The sequence below is a fragment of the Elephas maximus genome, chromosome 12 (genome assembly GCF_024166365.1).
Source record: "Elephas maximus indicus isolate mEleMax1 chromosome 12, mEleMax1 primary haplotype, whole genome shotgun sequence".
Lineage (NCBI taxonomy): Eukaryota > Metazoa > Chordata > Mammalia > Proboscidea > Elephantidae > Elephas > Elephas maximus.
The window spans coordinates 90,974,346-90,996,251 of NC_064830.1; the positions used below are offsets into that span (position 1 = coordinate 90,974,346).

A 21,906-nucleotide genomic window follows, 5' to 3' on the forward strand; every position below is an offset into this window, starting at 1 on the left:
GCTTTATGCAGACCATGGTTTTCTGACCTGCACAAAGACAGGTATTTCTGTAGTCCAGATTTTCTCAGGACTTCTTGGAAAATAAGTTTAGCTGAATGTTGCTACTCATTTTGGTCATTCGGTACTCTTTTAGTCAATGCAATTTTTAAAAACTTGAGTGAGTGCCTTAGTGGCTACTTCCACCTGTGTGTATAAAAAGTATCAGTCATGGCTGGTAACAATGATTTCCTATAAGAAAACAAAACTCAGCAAAAATCTGAAAAATTGTGTATCTCTGCTTGATGGAGCCTTTGGAGCTGTTCGGGTTGGAATGTCTCCCAAACTCAAGTGGTCCTTGGCCAGAGCTTTGCCTGCTCCACAAGGAAGGCAAGCTCTCAGGGAAAAAAACAATAAAAATTGCTGTCAAGTTGATTCAACTCATGTGACCTTACATATTAGAGCAGAATTGCTTCATATGGTTTTCTTGGCTGTACTCTTTATGGAATAACATTGCCAGGCCTTTCTTTTGTGGCACTGCTGGGTGGGTTCAAACATTAACCTTTAGGTTTGTAGACTAATACAAACCATTTGCACCACCCAGGGACTTGGGATATTACTTCAAAATGGAAATGGGGAAAATAACCATTTGTAATAGCGACACACATAATTAGCAATAAATTTAACAACACGGAAAAAAATCAAAGAACTTAACCTGAAAAAAATGTATTTTGCCAAGAAATCATCTATTTCTCCGCTATTTTAAAATTAATTTGGAACTTCATATGGCATCTTTGTTGTATAATCTCTTGCATCCTACTTCCTCTTCTTCATTTCTACCAGCTGAGAAATGTTTAGCAAATGGAGAAGCTACCTTTGTGTTTGAGATGAAGGGTACTGTTGAGAATGTAGCTGAACAAGGTACAAGGTGTTTTAGTGTTGTCAAAAGTCCCATGGTGAGTTGTGTATGGTGTAAGCTACACATACTTGTCACGCATGGTAAGATCATGTTACAACATACGGCATTTTACAGTTAGTCAAATATAACCCAAGTGTATAACAATGAGAAAATGAAAGCATTTATCAATTTTTATACCTTATTTTATGTCATTTTAATTTTTAACACAGCCGGCTTTTAAATTTGTAGTCTAACATTAACTACAGAAATAACATTTTTCACTATGATTTAAATATGGTAAAAAAAAAAAAAAAGGCTTTGCTAGTCTTATCAAGACCCCCTTTTGAGTCCAATGGAATTCTACACTGTAGATGCCAGTCTCCTCCAAACAGGGATAGACACCTTCACTGAGTGAGCTGATAGCTGTTCTCTGAAAGCATGAAGGACAATAGGTCTAGTCCATTAGCTAAGTGAGAACTACTGGAGGCCAATCATCACCTGTTATCATACCCCTTAAGGAAAACCAAAACGTGAGCATCTCTTCCCGACTGCCTTCTTTTGAGGGCTACCTTGGAGCTCTTGCCATTCTGCTACATGTTAACAAACACAAACATATATTGAAGCTGGCATTGTTAATCTGAGCTTTTGGCTATGGCATCTGCCTAACCTCTTGGGGAAGGCGATCAGACTAACCTGGCATTCTTTGGGTATTCTTCTGAGGTGGGTGCTCCTTAAGAGCAGTGGTGGTGTTCACCCTTCCTCCCAAATCATTCCTGCAAAGTTTCTATGCCAACTTGTTTCTCACCCTTCTGAATCCCCCATTCCTCCTCCTTTTGGGACCCAGGAATTCTACCGAAATAAGAATTTTCAGTGAGTCAGACATTTTATAGGGGGCCATTTATAAAATGAAAAGAGGTCTACTTAATTTAGTTGTAAACAAGTGGCACCAAATAAATTTTTCTACCCATTTCTCAACAGAAAGTCCTTAGGGTCTTCCAGTGCTGTCCAATAGACCTTTCCGTGATGATGGGAATGTTCTATATCTGTGCTGATCCTGAAATGTGTTGACTGAGGAATTTAATTAAAAATTTTAATTAATTTAAATAGCCTCTTTTAACTAGAGACTACCATACGTAACATCTCAGCTCTAGATATTCTCGTGCCAACTGTGACCGATGGTAGGTGTGTCCCATGTTATTTTTTGTTCCTTAGTTGTGCCTGTGTCTTCCTAGAGAGCTGGCAGCTTGTGTATCATGTAAACAGACTTAACGCCCTTAGCCAGACTTCTGTGTACTCAGGCTTGTACCTGTTTTCCACAGGCCCCCATGTCCCAAGGTTTAAGTGCGCTTATCTGTCTTACTCAGTTATTTCCTCAGTGATTTGTTTCCTCCTAAGCCAAAAGTGGAAACCCTAGTGGAATAGTAGTTAAGTGCTACGGCTGCTAACCAAAGGGTTGGCAGTTCGAATCCACCAGGCACTCCTTGGAAACTCTATGGGGCAGTTCTACTCTGTCCTATAGGGTCGCTATGAGTTGAAATCGCCTCAACGGCACTGGGCTTGGTTTGGTTTGGTTTTGGTTAAGCCAAAAGTATCAGTTTCTTCGTTTTGCTTAGGGAAAAACAATTTGACAATCCTGTCTTCTAGCCAATTCGTGCTAACCAGTACAAAAATACTATGTATTTTGAACCCAATTTACAATCAAAGCCTAATTCCCCTGTCAGGGTTAAGATTTCTCAAGTGTTTAATACTGATTAAGAAGTCATGAAATTGGTAGGGGCAAGAAAATAATAAAATTAAGAGGAAACTAAAGGGGATCTGAGAGGGTCTAAATAGCAGGACAGAGTAAGTTGATCCTAACAAATTATGGATAACATTGTGAAGAACGGGAAATTTCAGAACACTTAACTGTGCTCCTATGGAACCTGTGCATGAATCAAGAAACAGTTGTTTGAACAGAACAAGTGGCTACTGCATAGTTCAAAATGGGAAAAGGGGTGTGGCAGGATTGTATCCTTTCACCTTATTTATTCAATCTGTATGCTGAACAAAAAACCCAAGAAGCCAACTATATGAAGAACGCAGTATCAGGATTCAAGGCAGACACATTAAGAATCTGTGATATGAGGCATCACAGTAGAGGGTCCAGGACAGAGCTGAAGAAAAGTGTAGTACAAAATTCTAACTCACAGAAAAAGACCAAACTTACTGGCCTGACTGAGACTGGAGATACCCAGAGTATATGGTCCCCAGGCACCCTTTTAGCTCAGTAATGAAGTCACTTCTGAGGTTTACCCTTCATCCAAAGATTAGACAGGCCCATAAAATAAACCAAGACTAAAGGGCATACCAGCGCAGGGGCAAGGACTAGAAGGCAGGAGGGGATAGGAAAGCTGGTAATAGGGGATCCGAGGTGGAGAAGGGAGGGTGTTGACATGCCGTGGAATTGTTAGCCAATGTCAAAAAATATGCACACCAAAAAAAAAAAGTGAATACGTGTCAACCACTTGGAAGCATCCCTGGCACACACGGTTAAGCCTTAGTTATTATTTTTCCCTGTCAGAATATTTTCTCAAATAAATATGTGGCACTGAAAAAAGAAAAAGTAACTAATGATGCTAAGGAGCCCAGATGGCCCAGTGGTTAAATGCTTGGCTGCAAACCAAAAGGTCGGCGGTTTGAACACACTAGCTGTTCAACGGGAGAAAGATGTGGCAGTCTTGTCCTATGGGACAGTTCTTTTCTGTCTGAAAGGGTCACTATGAGTCAGAATTGACTTGAAGGCAATGGGTTATAATGACGCTAGATTAGGAATCTGCAGCTAGGCTTGACACAATGGCTGTTACAAAGAGCTCAAACACGGCAACAGTTGTGAGGATGGGGCCGGACCAGGCAGTGTTTCATTTTGTTGCACACAGGGTCACTGTGAGTCTGAACTGCCTTAACGGCACCTAACAACAACAGTGTTTGGAACTAGAATTATGCCTTAATTAGAACATTTGCCCAAATTTAATTTTCCTTAAAAGCAAATTATTTAAAAAAAAGTTAAGAAAGCATTGCTAAGAAATGTCCTTGAAAGAAAATTTGTACAGAACTATATTCTATGAATGATGTCTACACTTGTAATCAAATGATAGTGGATCTTTAGAGAATAGTAATTGCGTTATCCTATTTATCTTTTCACGTTGATTTCCATTAGGAAATGGAACAATATATATCCAGGAAATAATCATAAAAAGAATAATTTGGCATCATTCTTATTTTCTCCATGTAAAGAATCTACCCATGTCATCTTGGAAATAAAGTTTCCTAAATATAAAAAAAAAAAAAAAAGAATCTGCAATATGAACATGACACAATCTTGCTTGCTGAAAGTGAAAAGGATTTAAAGCACTTACTGATGAAGATCAAAGACTAAAGCCTTAAGTATGGACTACACCTGAACATGAAGAAGAAGAAAAAAAAATCCTTACAACTGGATCAATAAACAAGACAGAAGAAACTGAAGTTGCCAACAATTTCATCCTACTGGATCAACAATGAATGTCCATGGAAGCAGGAGTCAAAAAAATCAAATGATGTACTGCATCGGGCAAATCTCCTGCAAAACACTTCTTTACAGTTTTCAGAAGCAAAGATGTCACTTTGATGACTAAGGTAACTCTCACCCAAGTCATGGTCTTTTCAGTAGTCCCATATGCACGTGAAATCTCAATAATGAAAAAAACAAGACAGAAGAACTGATGTGCTCAAACTGTGGGGTTGCTGAAGAATACTGATTATTCTGTGAACTGCCAAAAGAATGAACAAACCAGTCTTAGAAGAAATACAACCAGAATGTTCCTAAAAAGCCAGGATGGCTAGACTTCAACTCACTTACTTTAGACACATCAGGAAAGATCAATCCCTAGAAAGGACATCATGTTTGGTACAAGGGCAATCAAAACAAGGGAAACCCTCCATGAGATGGGTTGACACGGTAGGTACAACAATGGATTCAAAAACACCAGTGAAAGAAGATGGCGCAGGACCAGGCAATGTTTCGTTCTATTATACGTAAGGTTGCCGTGAGATGCAGCCAACTCCAGGGCAACTAACGACGACGACTAGGAAGAGGTTAGGACGTTAGAATAATTTCAAATAGATTTGTTGTTTTGGTGAACTGTAGGGAGAATAATACAATCACCTTAATTTATTTAACCTGAACGTAAGAACGTGCTTGGCATATAGAAGGGATATAGCTTCTCGAGGACTAAAGTTGATAGCTTTGAGCACAAGCAGTTTATTTGGGGGTGGGTGGGTTGAGGAAACACTGGTAGGGAAGTAGAGAAGAGACACAGTGAAGGCAAGACAGCTAATAAAGCAGCTTCCACCGTGGGTGAATGTGTGTAAAGCCATGGTGGAACCTGGGAAACAGTGTAAAACGCAGGCTTCAGAGATCTTCAACCCCAAAGGGAGAGGGAAAGCCAGTGTTTAAACTCAACTTCCCATCCATTACTGTGTTGAGGGCTACTCGCAGGATGAGTTAATTACCCAGCAGGAGTAGTGGCCTTTCTTGGTTTTAGAAAAAGCCTGCAGGTAAAGATACAGACGCTCCAAGTCAGATGAAACAACAGAAAGGATAAAACAGGGCACCAATAGCCATCTACAAATATTGACTTGGAACTTTCAGTAGGAGCTAGTACCATACTAATTTTAGTTTTATGATTAAATTTTAGTAATGGTTAATATCTCACTAATTAGTAATGAGTAGACCTTTTTTTTTTCTTTAGCCCTTAGTTTTTTTGAAAAGCCTATGCAATATTTTTCTATACGAACCGCAGAAAGACACTCTTAAATTGTTCACAATCCATCAAATAGTCCCCAACTTGAGGAACCACAGAACAAAGCTACTATGCCTCCCTTCTGTCTTAACTAGACTGGAGGGAATGAAGGTACAGGGTGTTCAAGAGACTAGATACAAGAGCTTATTACATTTTCTATAAAGTTAATTCTTGACTACGACAGGAGATAAGTCACAAAAAGAGGGTCCCCACAGAAACACCATTTCAGTTCCTTTTTATTACATTTCAGGAAACAAATGAAATTATATATGCTTGCAGTAGTTGATCGTTGTTCGCTTGATACATTTTTTTCCGTCCGAGTTTTAGTTTGTGTCTTTAAGTCTAATGTACATCTCTTGTAGGCAGCATATAGATGGACTGTGTTTTTTTATCCATTCTGCCACTCTTTATTGGTGCATTATTCCACTTACATTCAGCATAATTATTGATAGGTATGATTTTAGTGCTGTCATTTTGATGTCTTTTGTGTGTGTGTCCTTGACAGTTCCTTTGTTCCACTTCGTTTTCTGTGCCGAGTCATTTTTCTTTACGTATTTTCTTTTCCTCTTTTTCACTGTTGTTGGTTTTGTATTTGCTGAGTCTTTATGTTTTTCTTGTTTTTCATTTTGATGTGTAGGATTGTTAGTTTCCTTTGTGGTTATCTTAATATTTACCCCTATTTTTCTAAGTTTAAACCAATCTTTTATTTCTTTACATTGCCTTGACTTCCTCTCCATACGAAAGATCCATGATTACATTTTAGTCCTATTTTCTGTTTTAATGTTGTCATCTTTTACATAATGATGTTATCAGCGTTTTAGCTTTATTTTTGTGATCTGCCTATCCGGGTTGATATTTGGTTGCTCTGTCCTGTGTTCTAGTTTTGGGTTATCTGATGTTACTGACTTTCTAACCAGAGGACTCCCTTTAGTATTTCTTGTAATTTTGGTTTGTGTTTTTGCAAATTTCCTAAACTTCTGTTTGTCTGGAAATGTCCTAATTTCATAATCACATTTGAGAGACAGTTTTGCTGGATATATAATTCTTGGCTGGCAATTTTTTCCTCCAAGGCTTTATAAATGTCATCCCATTGCCTTCTTGCCTGCATGGTTCCTGCCAAGTAGTTCGAGCTTAGTTTTACTGACTCTCCTTTACAAGTGACTTTTCATTCATCCCTAGCAGCTCTTAAAATTCTCTATCTTTGGTTTTGGCAAGTTTGATTATAGCACGTCTTGGTAACTTTCTTTTGGGATCTACCTTGTGTGGGGGTTGATGAGCCTCTTGGATAGATATCTTCTCATCTTTTGAGGCATCAGGGAACTTTTCTGCCAACAAATCTTCAACAATTCTCTGTATTTTCTGTTATCCCCCTGTTCTGGTACTCCAATCACTTGTAAGCTATTCCCCTTGATAGAGCCCCATGTAATTCTCAGGGTTTCTTCATTTTTCTTAATTCTTTTATCTGATTTTTCCTCAAATATGTTGGTGTCAAGTGCTTTATCTTCAAAATCTCACTAATTCTGACTTCCATTGCCTCAATTCTGCTTATCACTTTCTATTGAATTGTCTGATTCTGAAATTTTATTGTTTATCTTCTGAATTTGTTTGCTCTCTATGGATTCTTGTAGCCTACTAAATTTGTCATTATGCTCTTGTTTAATCTGCTTAAGTTCCTCCCAATGCTTTGTCTGTGTGTTGCTTGGCTTGTTCTGTGTTTTGCCTGATCTCCTTCCTGATCTCTTAAGAGTTCTGTATATTAATCTTTTGTACTCTACCTCCAGTAATTCCAGGAAGTTCTCTTCATCCGGAATATGTCTTGGTTCTTTGTTTTGGGACCTTGCTGAAGCCATCATGGTCTGCCTTTTTATGTGACTTGATATTGACTGTTATCTCTGAGCCATCAATATGTTACTGTATTTACTTATTTATGTTTGCTTACTGTGTCCTAGGTTCTTGTTTTGATATGCCCAAATAGGCTGCTCACGTGAGCTAGTTTGAATATTGGTGCCTCTGAAGCTCTAATATCCTGTCACCAGGTGCCTCTGAAGCTCTAATGCCGTTACTAGGTATGTAAGCCCAGCAGTCCGTTCACTTTTCTTGTTCACTTCTCAGCTCAGGTGTCCAGGTAGTCAGTCACCAAGTGTGTAGTGCAGGCTCTCACCTATAGTCCTAGACAAGAAGGGGTGACTGGTGTAGGCACAGGTATCTGGCCACAGGGGGGCATGTGCTGAGCAAGACAGGGGGCTGACAACTGCCCCTGAGTATCTGTGACGAAAGCGTTTTCCTGTTACCTAGAGCACATAGATGGGTGGGTTTTGCAGCCAGACTATAGGCACCCAGTGCTGTTGGCTGTAGGACTGGGAGGCACCACTTATTCTTGTACCCCTGTCATGGGTGGCTAGGTGTCGTGGGTGGAGCCACCAGTCCTCAGGCCCCTGATGTGGGTAGGTGAGAGCCTTGCTTAATAGACAGAGCGGTGTCAAATGTCACGAACCTACCTCTCCAACATGTAGCTGAAACAGTTGAGGTTAGGCTTCAGATATATAACCTGTTGTACTTTGCTAAAAAGGGCCTATGCTGATGAAATGGGCCCACGCAGGTATGCAGAGGTGAAAGGCATTCAAAGTCCATGGGCCCCTTATGCCTGTGCCTAGGCAAAGGAGTGGTTTCTTCCCTGAGTTCCTGGCTTAGGGGAACCAGCAGAGTATTTTTTCCCTGTTTGTTAATTTGTTCCCTCTCCAAGGCCAGGAGCATGGCTCAGGGCGAGTGCAGGGTCCTTCTTCTGGCCCAGGGGATGTGGTCGGCTGGGACTCAGTGCAGAGTGGGAAGGGATCAGGTAAGTAGGAGATAGGTTCTTCCCAAAGGAGTATTTTTGGATCCACAAGGTAGGTTTACTGCAGGTACTTGTTTTTTGCCGGGTAAGGGCTGCTTCTCGCTTGTTCTGGAGGGTTGAGCAGACTCTCAGCCATTTGTTCTCTCCTGATGTGGAAAATGCATCCCAAATGCCACTGCTTGCCTCACTGCATTCACACCAGCAGAATCAGCCTGCAGGGTGCTGGTTCCCACCGGGTCAGGTTTGGCAATTCCTTGCCACTTCTGAACCATTTCTCCCTCCTCCTGACACTCAGTCCAATTCCTCAACTTTGCCTTTGATGTTCAGGGCTCCCAGCTTGTCATATACAATTGATTCACTTGTTTTTTTCAGGTCTTTGTTTTAAGAGGGACCACAGGAAGCATCTGACTACTCCGCCATCTTGGCCCTGCCCTGCAGTAGTTGATTAGGTTGTCATTTCTACATGGTAGCTTTTCCTGTTAACATCTTGTAGATATCCGTCCTCTGTGAGTACCCTGATGCTTAATAAGGCTTGTGCGCCAGCTGAAAGATTTTCCGCATTTGTCACACCTATATGGTCTCTGTCCAGTATGAATGACCTCATGTCGATAAAGATTTGACTTAAAACTAAACGTTTTCCCACATTCTCTACACTGAAAGAATTCCTCTTTGGTATGGGTTCTTTGATGTTGAATGAGATCTACGTTTCGACTAAAGGACTGCCCGCATTCACTACATCTATGGGTGTTCTCTCTAATATGAATTTGTTGATGGCTGATAAGGGTTGAGTGCCTGCTGAAGGCTTTTCCACATTCTAGGCATTTATGGGGTTTTTCTCCACTATGGGTTAACTGATGTCGAATACGGGTTGAATTTTGACTAAATGTTTTCTCACATTCACTACATTTATAGGGTTTTTCTTTCGTATGAATCCTTTTATGTTCAACAAGATATGAGATCTGACGAAAAAACTTTCCACAATCCCGACATTCATATGGTTTTTCTGGTGGGTGACAACATTTATGGACAATAAGAGCCGACTTCTGTTTGAAGGCTTGTCCACAAATGTTACACTCAAAAGGATACTTTGAAGTGTGAATTCTTTGATGCTGAACAAAATCTGTCTCACATCTGATCACTATTCCACATTTGCTGCATTTATAACATTTTGGTCTTTTAAGAATTTGCTTATGCCTAAAAAGCAATGACCTCTGATTGAAAGGTTTCCCATATTCGGCATATCTGCCCTGCTCCTTTGTTTGAGAGTTCTGATCTTCAATAAAATTAAGGTTTTCAAAGAAGCCCTCCTCACAATCATCACTACTAACAGGGAGTGCAAGTCTGAAACTGTCCACAAATTCATTACATTTATATAACTTTTCAGAGGTTTTCTTGGCCTTCTCTTGCTTTACCACTGATACCTCATATGATACTAATTCTTCAGAAATCTTCTGCATTGAAGTTAACTTTTTCATCTTGTGTCTGGCTTCAGAACCTAGCCAAACAAACAAAAAAATATAAAGAAAACATATAAATGATCTGTCCACTGGAGAAGGAAAAAACTAAAAGGAAAAGAAGCTGATTGTTCAGGATACAGGACAATCTAATGAAATTATCGAGTGCTTACTTGGGTACAGCATTATACTCAAGAGGCCAAAATTATGAATTTAATAATACTCAGCCTTCACAACAGAAAGAGCTCTTTATATGAGCTAACTAGAAAATGGAAACCCTGGTGGTGTAGTAGTTAAGCGCTACAGCTGCTAACCAAAAGGTCAGCAGTTCAAATCCAGCAGGTGCTCCTTGGAAACTCTATGGGGCAGTTCTACTCTGACCTAGAGAGTCACTCTGAGTCAGAATCAACTCAACCATTTTTTTAAACTAGAAAATCTGAGACTAGAACATGTCTATCACCATAATTGGAAAAACAACTTCCTCTGGTCATGTATTACTGATAAGAATCAGTAGTATCACATAAATACAGGAGAGGTACCATCTTACACTTCCTAGATATGCATGTCTGTAATGATTCTAGGTTAAAAAAACTCCTTAAAAATAGAGAAAATATAGATAGAGCAGAAAAGGAACCAGAGGGGAAATAGGTACGAAAGCCAACTGAATACAGCAGTGGTTCTCAACCATGTTGATTTTACTCCCCAGGGGATATTTAGTAATATCAGGAGACATTCTCGTCACAAATGGAATGCTGCTACTGGCACCTAGTGGGTAATGGCCAAGGATACTGTTAAACAATGCATAGGACATCCCTCCACCCCCAACAAAGAATTATTCAGCCCAAAATGTCACCAGTGCCAAGGCTGAGAAACCTTCGAGTAGAGGAATGTGAAAAAGGGTAGAAGGATAATCAGGAAAAAAGTAAGTACATAAAAGAACACTGATCAAATACGAAAAACAAAACGAAAGTAAGAGAACACGAGATAGTATGGTAAAAGGATAAGTAATGACAGTAGAATAAAGGAGTACCTAGAGTCTAGGGTGGTTGTCATTTAGAAAACACTAGACCAGCTACTTCAGAGAAAGAGTACACTGCAGTGGAAAGAGGATCAGCTTCATAGAAACTTGAAATCAATCCCAATTCTATCAACCTATGACAAATATTTTAATTTTGAGTTTCTTCACCTAGAAAATGGAAAGGGCAGTAGGGATAAATGAAAGGGATACAGGCCAAGCACCTGGCTCAGTGTCTGGCACAAGAAGGGGCATCGTTAATGTGACTTCCCTTCCTCTTTACCATTTCCACTTGACTGGATCTCTTCCTCACCCACCTGGGCAAGCACTACTGGAAGCTTTCCTATTCCCAGCGCTTGGTAGATCCAGGATCCATGGCTCTTCCCAGTCCTCCAGCTGAGAGATCACCTCAGGTTTGGGGAACTGAAATCCTACTCATGGGGAAGTAAATGGGATGTGGTGGTTAGTGAGTTACAGACAGGTACTGGAGCTCAGTCTCAACGCCTCTGGTCTACAGTGGTAAGCAGAGTGATATGTAGGACGGTGTCTGAAAGGGCTGGTGATGATAGAAACTGGCACAATCTCTGCGAAAATCTGGCAATCTTCTATGAAAGTCTGAACAATCTTCATACCCTTGGACTTGGTAATTACACTTTTAGAAATATAGCCTAAAGACCAACTAGGAAAAGATTAATGCAATAGAGATGTTCAACAGTGTTAAAACAGTGCAAAACTGGAAATAAGCTGAATGTCAACAGGGGAATGATAATGAAGCCTATGAGGTCATAGTTACTAGGTTACTAGGCAGATATTAAAAATTCGTGTGTTCAAAGAGGATTTATCAAAATAGGAAAATGGTCCCTACATATTTTAAAGAGGAATAGAAAACTCACTTATACCATTTTGTAGTAATTTTTAAAAACTATATACAGGAAAAGACTAGGAAAAAAGTAAACCAAAATGTTAACAGTGGTTATTTCTGGGCAATCGGTCTGCAGATGCTTTTTATTTTCTACTTTATTTACTGATGTAGCTTCCAAAATTTCTATTATGAACATGTATTATTTTTATACTTAGTAAACTCCCTAAAGGAGTGCAGTGATATGGTAAAGAAGCACTCCCAAACACTGCTGTTCAATAAGCAGAAGAGCAGAAATTCTCTTAAAAACTCATTCATCAATATATATTAAGAAACTTAAAGTGCCCGTATTCTTTAACTCCCAATTCTAATCCTTGGGGAATCATCAGAAATGCATATGAAGATTTATAGTCAGAGGCATCCTTTGGAACACCGTAACACAGAAAATGATACACACACAAGCAAACCAAGTTGAACATCTCCAAATGTGGAAATAATTAAATATTTTTATGTATGAGATAGTGGAATTATGTTACAATCATGTACTATATTTATAGAGAATTTTAATCACAGGGAAAATGATGTTATAATGTTAAGAATTATGGCATTATTAATATAATTTATAAAATGTTCTACATTCTACTTTGGTGAGTAGCATCTGGGGTCTTAGAAGCTTGGGAGCACCCATCTAAGATACTCCATTGGTTTTACCACATCTGAAGCAAGGGAGAATGAAGAAAACCAAAGACAAAGGAAAGATTAGTCCAAAGGACTAATGGACCGCAACTACCACAGCCTTCATCAGGCTGAGTCCAGCACAACTAGATGGTACCCAAAATTCTAATTCACAAAAAAAGACCAGACTTATTGGCCTGACAGAGACTGGAGAAACCCTGAGAATATGGCCCCTGGACACTCTTTTAGCTCAGTAATGAAGTCACTCCTGAGGTTCACCCTTCAGCCAAAGATTAGACAGGCCCATACAACAAACGAGACCAAAGGGGTACACCAGCCCAGGCGCAAGAAAGAGAAGGCAGTAGGGGATAGGAAAGCTGGTAACAGGGAACTCAAGTTCGAGAAGGGAGAGTGTTGACATGTCATTTGGTAACCAATGTCACAAAACAATATGTGTACTAATTTTTTAATGGGAAGCTAAGTTTGCTGTGTAAACCTTCATCTAACGCACAAAAAAAAAAAAAAAAAAGAATTATGGCATTATATACAGAATATGCTTACATACAGTTTTAAAAGCATAGGAAAAAAGACTGGAAGTAAATATTCCAAATTGTTAACAGTGTTACAGTTGAATATTTTTCCCTTCCCTTGATGCTTTTCTGTACCTTCCACATATTCAATTATGCCCCTGTAATGCTTTTGAAAAGAAAATAAACATTACAAAAAACAGAGGTTGTTGGACAATCCCACAAGAGGTGGTCACAACTATGCCAACAGCATCAATGTGGGGGGTCAATTATGTGGCCCCAGAAAGAAAACTATTATCAGCCCCCACACCTCAGAGAGGGCAGGGAAACTCCGTATTAGGAGACTGTGCTGGAATAAGGCAAACATAGGCTCTTGGGAAGATGAAAGTAGTAAGAGTTCAGAAATGAAGTTAGTTAGGAGTGATTTCCAGGACACCCCTGGCTGTTACAAACAAAGTTACCCATTCCGGACAGAAAAAAGAAAGAAACTTCAAGAGAAGAAGAAGCCGGCCTTTGGAATCCAAATTGGCCATAATTTTTTCTACCCCTAGAGGTCTAATAGATGTAGATATGAAAGGCAGGCATGGAGAATGGATTTAGTGTATCTAAACTCTAAAACAAAAACCAACTATTCATCGCCCACGTCTACAATCCCTTTTCGGACACCCCAGGGACAGATGTATTGCAGAATTCAGAACTGTTCAAGATCTTAGAAGGGTGAGCTGGCCTATACATTTATATTACATCATGTCTCCAACAGGGCTTGGAGCTGCATCCCCAATCAAACACATTGGTATTTCTTAATCATACAGATTAGGCACACCAGGTGATTACTTCTTAGGCTAACTCTTGATAAGCGCAAAAATAGGTTCATGGCAAATAAAATCCGATTTTGCCACTGATGGTTTCAGGTCAGATTTTTGTAGCCAAATAAATTATGAAAAATTGTCCAGTTCTCAGCTTTTTCTGATTTTAGAATTGCAGATAAGGGACTGAAGACTTGGGCAGACACGAAAACACACAAACAAAGCCAAACCTTAAAGCCCAAGTCATTACCCAAGAAGATCAGGTTTCTGTAATTCTCCAGCATAACATCTCTGTAGAGGTACTTCTGGGCTGAATCAAGGTTTTCCCATTCCTCTCTGGTGAAGAACATAGCCACATCCTCAAATGACAGCAACTCCTGAAAAAACAGCAAAGAAGTGTAACTTCAATTCTTACAATAACTGTGTGGGTTGTTATTCTAGCGGTGAGGAAACTGAGATTTGACGAAGTCAAGTAACTTGGCCAAAGTAGTGGATTTAGGGCTTGACTTTTGGTCTTCTGACACTCAGGCCAGGCAAGCTCCTTCAGTTCCTTCTTCTATACCGTAAGTCAACACATGGGCCAGATGATAAATATTTAAGGCTTTGCAGGACAGTTGACCTCTGATGCAAATATTCAACTCTGGTGTGGCAGTGAAAAAGTAGCCACAGATTGCTTTTTAAATGAGTGGGCATGGCTGTGTTCCAATAAAACTTTACTAACAGATCCAGGCCTGTCTGCCAACTCCTGCTCTATACAACGCTAGTTTTTATAAATAAGGTCCGTAGGTGGTGCAGTAGATGGTTATCATTAGGTAAAGGTAACCACATAGTTGGGTTCAGAAAGGTTACAGTATATAACTGAATATTAAAAAAAAAAAAATATTAGAAGCTGCCAAAAGGAGAACTTCCTAAGAAGTCAGCCTGCTGCCTGAAAGATACTGAGTTTGCAGGGAAAACTTTCTGAGGGACTAGGGCGACAAGGCAAGGACATGGCTGCCCTTTTGCCACTCCACTCGGCACAATAGCTGGACCAAATGCCAGAAGACTGGGCTGCCATGGCCTTACCCTCGGCCCTGTACCTGTTAGGGTTTTTTCTTTTCCCAGCTGCAGTGGCTGCTGACCTGGCTGGGCCACCTGTTATGTTTAAGTACAGGGAGCAGGCGAGTGGACTCTGCAGTGTCCACATCCTCTGCACCAGCTGCATGGACACCAGGCTCAGGCACAGCCAGCCTGTGAACAGTTTTATCGAGGCTGAGGCTGTTTACAGCTGCTGGTGGTAGAAGGCACTGTTGACCGCAGCCATCACTGCTGCTGAGGCTGGAGCCACTGTGCTTAACCTGCCCGTCCAACCCCTCTAGGGGAAAAGGCAGAGGAATGGAGAGAAGTGGCCGGCACACAGCCTTCCCACTACCTCCTTCCCTTCTGCCCAGAGAACACTGTCACTCACGGCAGGAGCTTCCACCCAGAGAAAGTACAAGCTGCTGGGGCACATCCTCTCCAGGGCATACTCTCTAGGTTTAATCAGCAGGCAGGATGGGAGCCGGAAAAAAGTCAGTCAACATTGCTCTGGTCTGATTTACATAGTTATTAAATTAGATAAGTCTGCCAAGCAAGGTTTATAAATTTCAGCTAAATTTGTAAATCCCTGGGTTAACTTGTGGGGGGTTTACGTGAACTGGGAAAGTACAATGGTATTAAGTTCTTTAGACCATGGGGTAAATGTAACATAAGGAGGTTCCTCAGCCCCTTGCAGACATTTAAAAGGTATTACAGAAACGAGTTTTTCCTCTTCCAAAGGTTCTTTGGGGTAGTATGAGAGTTCAGATATTTTCGGGGGGGAGGTTAGGACGGTAAAGGTAGGTAAAGAGTAGTGGCTATTGGAGAGTGGAGGGAGAGGAAGGAAGCTGGGCATCTGAGGCTAGGGACTCAGCCATTTTGGGAAAGGGAGAGTATAGGGGCTGTTGCCAGGTAAGTAGCTGGAGAGGTCACAGAGCTTTGATGGTATACCTTTTTAATTTGTTTAGCTTTTTTCAAAATGTTCTATCAGGAGGCAATTTTATTATTTTTATTTCTTTTGTAACCTTCAAGTATTAATTGAAAAAAGAAAAAAACCCTCTGTTAGGCTTGTTTGATACAGGAGTCCTTAGCTTCTGTCTACTATGCAGATTAACGTAAACTAAGTGACCCCTAAAATGATCACTGGTCTTTAAAATTTCCTTCAGCAAGTACATGGCAGCAGCCTAAATACAAGACTAAACTGGGGTCAGAGAGAGCTGCAGGAGTCCCATAGGGGGTCCTGGCCCAGTCTTGGACATGGCATTCACAATCTTACTGAGAAACTTTCAAGTATTAAAGAGTCAAATGCACGCAAAAATCTTATGGTGCACCAAAAAGAAACAAAGAGAGTTGAATAATGAACCCAGTGAGATGCTCTGAAGATGAGCAGAATATGAAGGTATAAAGATAGACAATAAATCTCTCAAAGAGCCATCCTCACAATAAGCAGAGGCTTTAATCTGAGAGACTTACCTCCAGCAGGTCCTGAGAATTTGAGGAGATAGTCTGGCCACAAAGGCCCCTTGCCGGTACCAGGACAAGTCAGTTCTGCGACTTTCCCGGAATGCTGAAGATAAACGTGCCTTCAGAAATCCTGCCAACTACGCCACTGAAAGTCATAGAGTAATCATCTATACTCTGATTAGTGTGAAGCTGAGAGATTAAAAGTAAAATGACAACTCAAGCTGGAGATAGACTGAATTCCATGTGGTGGAATCCAGTAATCCAACATGGCAACTCAGCAGTGACATTTTAGAAGGGTGAAACAAAGGACCTGAAGTACTTGATTGGTATTTACAAACTTGCATCACTGAAAGACATTACTTGATTAGTAATTATGGGCTTAGATAAACAAAAGACATTACTGGATTGGTAGTAGATCATTTAAAGGCTAGACTTCCTGCGGAGGGAACTTGTAAGACTGGACTGCCTGTAGTGGAAGCTGGTAAAGTGATCGGCTTATATAGATATACACGTCTTTCATAGACTGGTTACAATGTGGCAAATATCAATGGTATGTAATGGGTGAGGGGAGGTCGCAGGGCAGTTACCTCATCATTAACGGACATTCAGCTCTCAGGGGAGTCACAGTATAGTTACATTATCATAGCCAGACATTTCTTAGTTTCATGATTATGTCTGCACAAAAAATCGCTGTTGCTGGGGTGGAAATGGAACTAATCACAGTGGAGTTGTACTCAAACCTCAAGCTGGCCACTTCAGATTTTCTCAGGTACCTCAAATTTTAAAATTCCCTTACACAGAACAAAGGCCAAATTCTTTGGGTAAAGTTAAGGTAAACCCCACACAAGTGCTGAGGAATAAAATGGCTTAATCACCAAAAACCAAACCAAACCCACTACCGTCGAGTCGATTCCAACTCATAGTGACCCTATAGGACAGAGCAGAACTGCCCCATAGAGTTTCCAAGGAGCGCCTGATGGATTTGAACTGCCAACCTCTTTGTTAGCAGCCATAGCACTTAACCACTACGCCACCAGGGTTTCCATATATTTCTCCCTCCAAATTTATAGTTTTATATTTGGGCCCTTAATGTTGCTCAGCAATTCTTGCTCTCATATTCCTCACAAATGGTATCCTATGCCTTCATCACTCTTGTTCCTTCAAAAGCATCTATTTAGCACAAGTATGTGCCTGGCTTTGTGTTATATGACAGGATTAATTAGTTAATCAGCTACTTAATTAATTAATGTTAAGTTTCCTGCTGAAGCCAAGGATATAGCTCTTCACGTTGTATACAGCACAACTCTAGAGGCCATCACTCACGTCACAGCTATGTGAGTAGTGCCCCCTGGAGTTGCTAAGCGCACAACCTGTACAACCCTAGAGCAACCTTAGTCCCTGCTTCTGGAAGTGAACCATCGAATGGGGGTGTAATGAGATCTAAACATAATAATAACCCAGTGGTCAATTACACAAGGAGGTAGAGGGGCCTGTGAAGACATGTAGATGTACGCAAATTGCCTACCCTACCTCCTGCCTCTCAGAACGTATTGCCAGTCCCTTCCCAGAAACAGTCCATAGGGCACCATATGCCTCATGCTCTTTCAGTTCCCTCACCAACTTCCCTACACATCACATACATTTTACCCATCCCTCCCTTGTGTCTCAGAGGAAGACACTGCCCTTCTCCTGGTAATCCCTCCTTCTCTAACTTTGAGTTCATTCTATCATGTCTCCTCCAGGGTCTTAATCCAACAACTCTTCCTCTTCTATATTTTTAACCCTTTCCCCCTCCATCGGTTCTTTGCTTTTAGCCTGTAAAAATGCTAAAAATCATTCTTATCTTTAAATAGATGTTCCTTGCTCCTTCTATCCCAACTTGTTACCACTCTCTCCTTCCCTTACTGGACACACCTTTGTAAAAAAAAAACTCTACAAGCTCACCTCCCAATCATTCCACAACTCTCCATCTGGCTTAAGCCTTCAACACTCCCCTGAAACTCTTATTCTGAGCCACTGTAGTGATTGTATACTTTGGGAACACAGGAAAGAGTAATTTACTCAACACAACCTGAGGAAGCAGAAAAGATTCCCGAGAAGACACTTTTTGAGTTGAGTTTTACAATACGAGTAGGTATGATCAAGTGGGATTTACCCCAGTAATGCAAGGGTGGTTTGACATTAGAAAATCAATGTTATACACCACATTAATGGAAGAAAATAAAAACAAAAAAGATTATCTCAATAGATACAGAAAAGGCATTTGACAAAATTCAACACCCTTTCATGATAAAAACACTCAGCAAGATATGAATAAAAGGAAAATTCCTCATTATAATAAAGGGCATTTATGAAAAAACCATAGCTAACATCATATGAGAGCTCTCTCATTAAGGTTAGGGACAAGACAGGAATGCATGCTCCCCCACTGCTATTCAACATCATTCTGGAAATTCCAGCCAGAGCAATTAGCCTACAGAAAAAAAGTATCCAAACTGGGAAGGAGGAAGTAAAACTATCCCTTTTCACAGATGATATTATCCTATATATAGAAAACCCCCAAAGAATCCACAAGAAAACTATTAGAACTAATAAATGAATTCAGCAACAGGACAAGGTATAAGGTCAACACACAAAAATCAGTCAGGTATCAATTCTTCTTCGGTCTTCCTTATTCACTGTCCAGCTTTCACATGCATATGATGCAATTGAAAACACCATGGCTTGGGTCAGGCGCACCTTAGTCTTCAAGGTGACATCTTTCCTTTTCAACACTTTAAAGATGTCCTCTGCAAAAGATTTACCAAATGCAAAGTGTCTTTTGATTTCTTGACTGCTGCTTCCGTGGCTGTTGATTGTGGATCCAAGTAAAATGAAATCTTTGACAACTTCAATCTTTTCTCTGTTTATCATGTTTCCACCTTTTTGCTATTGTGAAAAGTGCTGCAGTAAACGCTGGTGTACAGGTTTCTGTTTGCATTTCTGTCTTCACTTCTGGGTATATAACTCGGACTGGGATTGCTGACCCATATGGTAGTTCTATGTTTAACTTTTTGAGAAACCACTAAACTGTGTGTTGCAGTGGCTGTACACCATTTTACATTCCCACCAGCAATGGATGAGAGTTCCAGTTCCTCCACAACCTTGCCAGCACCTGTTATCTTCCTTTATTTTTTGAACATTGACACTCTAGTAGGGGTGAGGTGGTATCTCACTGTAGTTTAGATTTGCATTTCCTTGGTGGCATGGTGGTTAGGAGCTCAGCTGCTACCAAGAGTTCGGCAGTTCCAATCCACCAGTCACTCCTTGGAAACCCTACGGGGCAGTTCTACTCAGTCCTATAAGGTTGCTATGAATTGGAACCGACTCAATGGCAACAGGTGTTTTCTTTCAATGGCTAATGACATTAAGCGTGTCTTCTAACCACTTTCCATAATGTTACAAATTCAATAACTTAGCTTCCTCTGCAGCCTTTAACACCGACAGTTCGGAATTCATTTCCATAAACTTCTTCAGATAAGCGTTTACCTCCCAGCTAAAAGTGCAGTATGTGGTATCTTTATTTCCCAGCACAAAGGACAGTACATGCTGTATAGTAGGAACACAACAATGCTCACTGAGAGAAACAATGAGCAAGGATGGCAATAATAGATTAAATTGACAAAGCATCTAAAATGTAACTACATATTATGCAAAACATTTTCCATGCCTTATTTTATCTAATCCATGTAACCTTTTGTGGTACATACTACATTATTTCATTTTATAGATAAGGAAAACAGTGGCCCGGAGAGTTTACGTAAGGATTAGAAGGTAACACACCTAAAAAGTAACAGAGCCTGGATTTGAACCTAACTACAGAGTTCCATCTCTTTACATCATACTTTCCATGAGGGAAAAATCCCCAAATTGATTAAGAAGGTCAACAAAGGAGTTAAAGCTATACCCTGGTTGCTGTTGTTGTTGTTAGGCGCCGTTGAGTCCGTTCCGACTCATAGCGACCCTATGCACAACAGAACGAAACACTGCCTGGTCCTGCTTGAGCTCATTGTTGCAGTCACTGTGTCAATCCACCTCGTTGAGGGTCTTCCTCTTTTCCGCTGACCCTGTACTCTGCCAAGCATGATGTCCTTCTCCAGGGACTCATCCCTCCTGACAACATGTCCAAAGTATGTAAGACGCAGTCTCCCCATCCTTGCCTCTAAGGAGCATTCTGGCCGCTCTTCTTCCAAAACAGATTTGTTCGTTCTTTTGGCAGTCCATGGTATATTCAATATTCTTCGCCAACACCACAATTCAAAGGCGTCAACTCTTCTTCGGTCTTCCTTATTCATTGTCCAGCTTTCACATGCATATGATGTGACTGAAAATACCATGGCTTGGGTCAGGAGCACCTTAGTCTTCAGGGTGACATCTTTGCTCTTCAACACTTTAAAGAGGTCCTTTGCAGCAGATTTACCCAATGCATTGCATCTTTTGATTTCTTGACTGCTGCTTCCATGGCTGTTGATTGTGGATCCAAGTAAAATTAAATCCTTGACAACTTCAATCTTTTCTCCATTTATCATGATGTTGCTCATTGGTCCAGTTGTGAGGATTTTTGTTTTCTTTACATTGAGGTGTAATCCATACTGAAGGCTGTGGTCTTTGATCTTCATTAGTAAGTGCTTCAAGTCCCCTTCACTTTCAGCAAGCAAGGTTGTGTCGTCTGCATAACGCAGGTTGTTAATGAGTCCTCCTCCAATCTTGATGCCCCGTTCTTCTTCACATAGTCCAGCTTCTCGGATTATTTGTTCAGCATACAGATTAAATAGGTATGGTGAAAGAATACAACCCTGACGCACACCTTTCCTGACTTTAAACCTATCAGTATCCCCTTGTTCTGTCCGAACAACTGCCTCTGGATCTATGTAAAGGTTCCTCATGAGCACAATTAAGTGTTCTGGAATTCCCATTCTTCACAGTGTTATCCACAGTTTGTTATGATCCACACAGTCAAATGCCTTTGCATAATCAATAAAACACAGGTAAACATCCTTCTGGTATTCTCTGCTTTCAGCCAGGATTCATCCGGGGGTACAGCCCAGCAGTAGAGCACACGCTTAGCATGCGCAAGGTCCTGGGTTTGATGCCCAGTACTTCCACTTTTCCCCCACGTGTCTGTCAGCTGGAAACCCTGGTGGTGTAGCGGTTAAGTGCTACGGCTGCTAACCAAAAGGTCAGCAGTTCGAATCCACCAGGCGCTCCTTGGAAACTCTATGGGGCAGTTCTACTCTGCCCTATAGGGTCGCTATGAGTCGGAATTGACTCGACGGCAGCGGGTTTGGTTTTTGGTTTGGTCTGTCAGTTTGTCATACTGTGGGGGCTTGTGAGTTGCTGTGATGCTGGAAGCTATGCCACCAGTATTCAGATACCAGCAGGGTCACCCATGGAGGACAGGTTTCAGCTGAGCTTCCAGACTAAGACAGACTAGGAAGAAGGACCTTGCAGTCTACTTCTGAAAAGCATTAGCCAGTGAGAAAC

The 21,906-nt window shown here is 40.8% G+C and overlaps 1 protein-coding gene across 7 annotated transcripts in view; it reads right to left on the reverse strand.

The window, feature by feature from the left end:
- The window catches only part of LOC126087233 (zinc finger protein 789-like), a 51,338-nt gene that overhangs the window by 20,051 nt on the left and 9,381 nt on the right, over positions 1–21,906 (reverse strand). For 4 of the 7 annotated variants that reach the window (XM_049904504.1, XM_049904505.1, XM_049904503.1 and 1 more), the window contains 3 exons: positions 14,114–14,240; positions 11,314–11,427; positions 5,909–10,022 (listed from right to left, as the gene is read on the reverse strand). In XM_049904504.1, coding sequence (XP_049760461.1) covers positions 9,007–10,022; positions 11,314–11,427; positions 14,114–14,240 — 1,257 coding nt within the window. In that variant the 3' untranslated portion in view covers positions 5,909–9,006. Of the gene's footprint in view, positions 1–5,908; positions 10,023–11,313; positions 11,428–14,113; positions 14,241–16,392; positions 21,902–21,906 lie in introns of those variants that run through there. The other 3 variants (XM_049904510.1, XM_049904509.1, XM_049904508.1) reach the window with 2 other exon arrangements.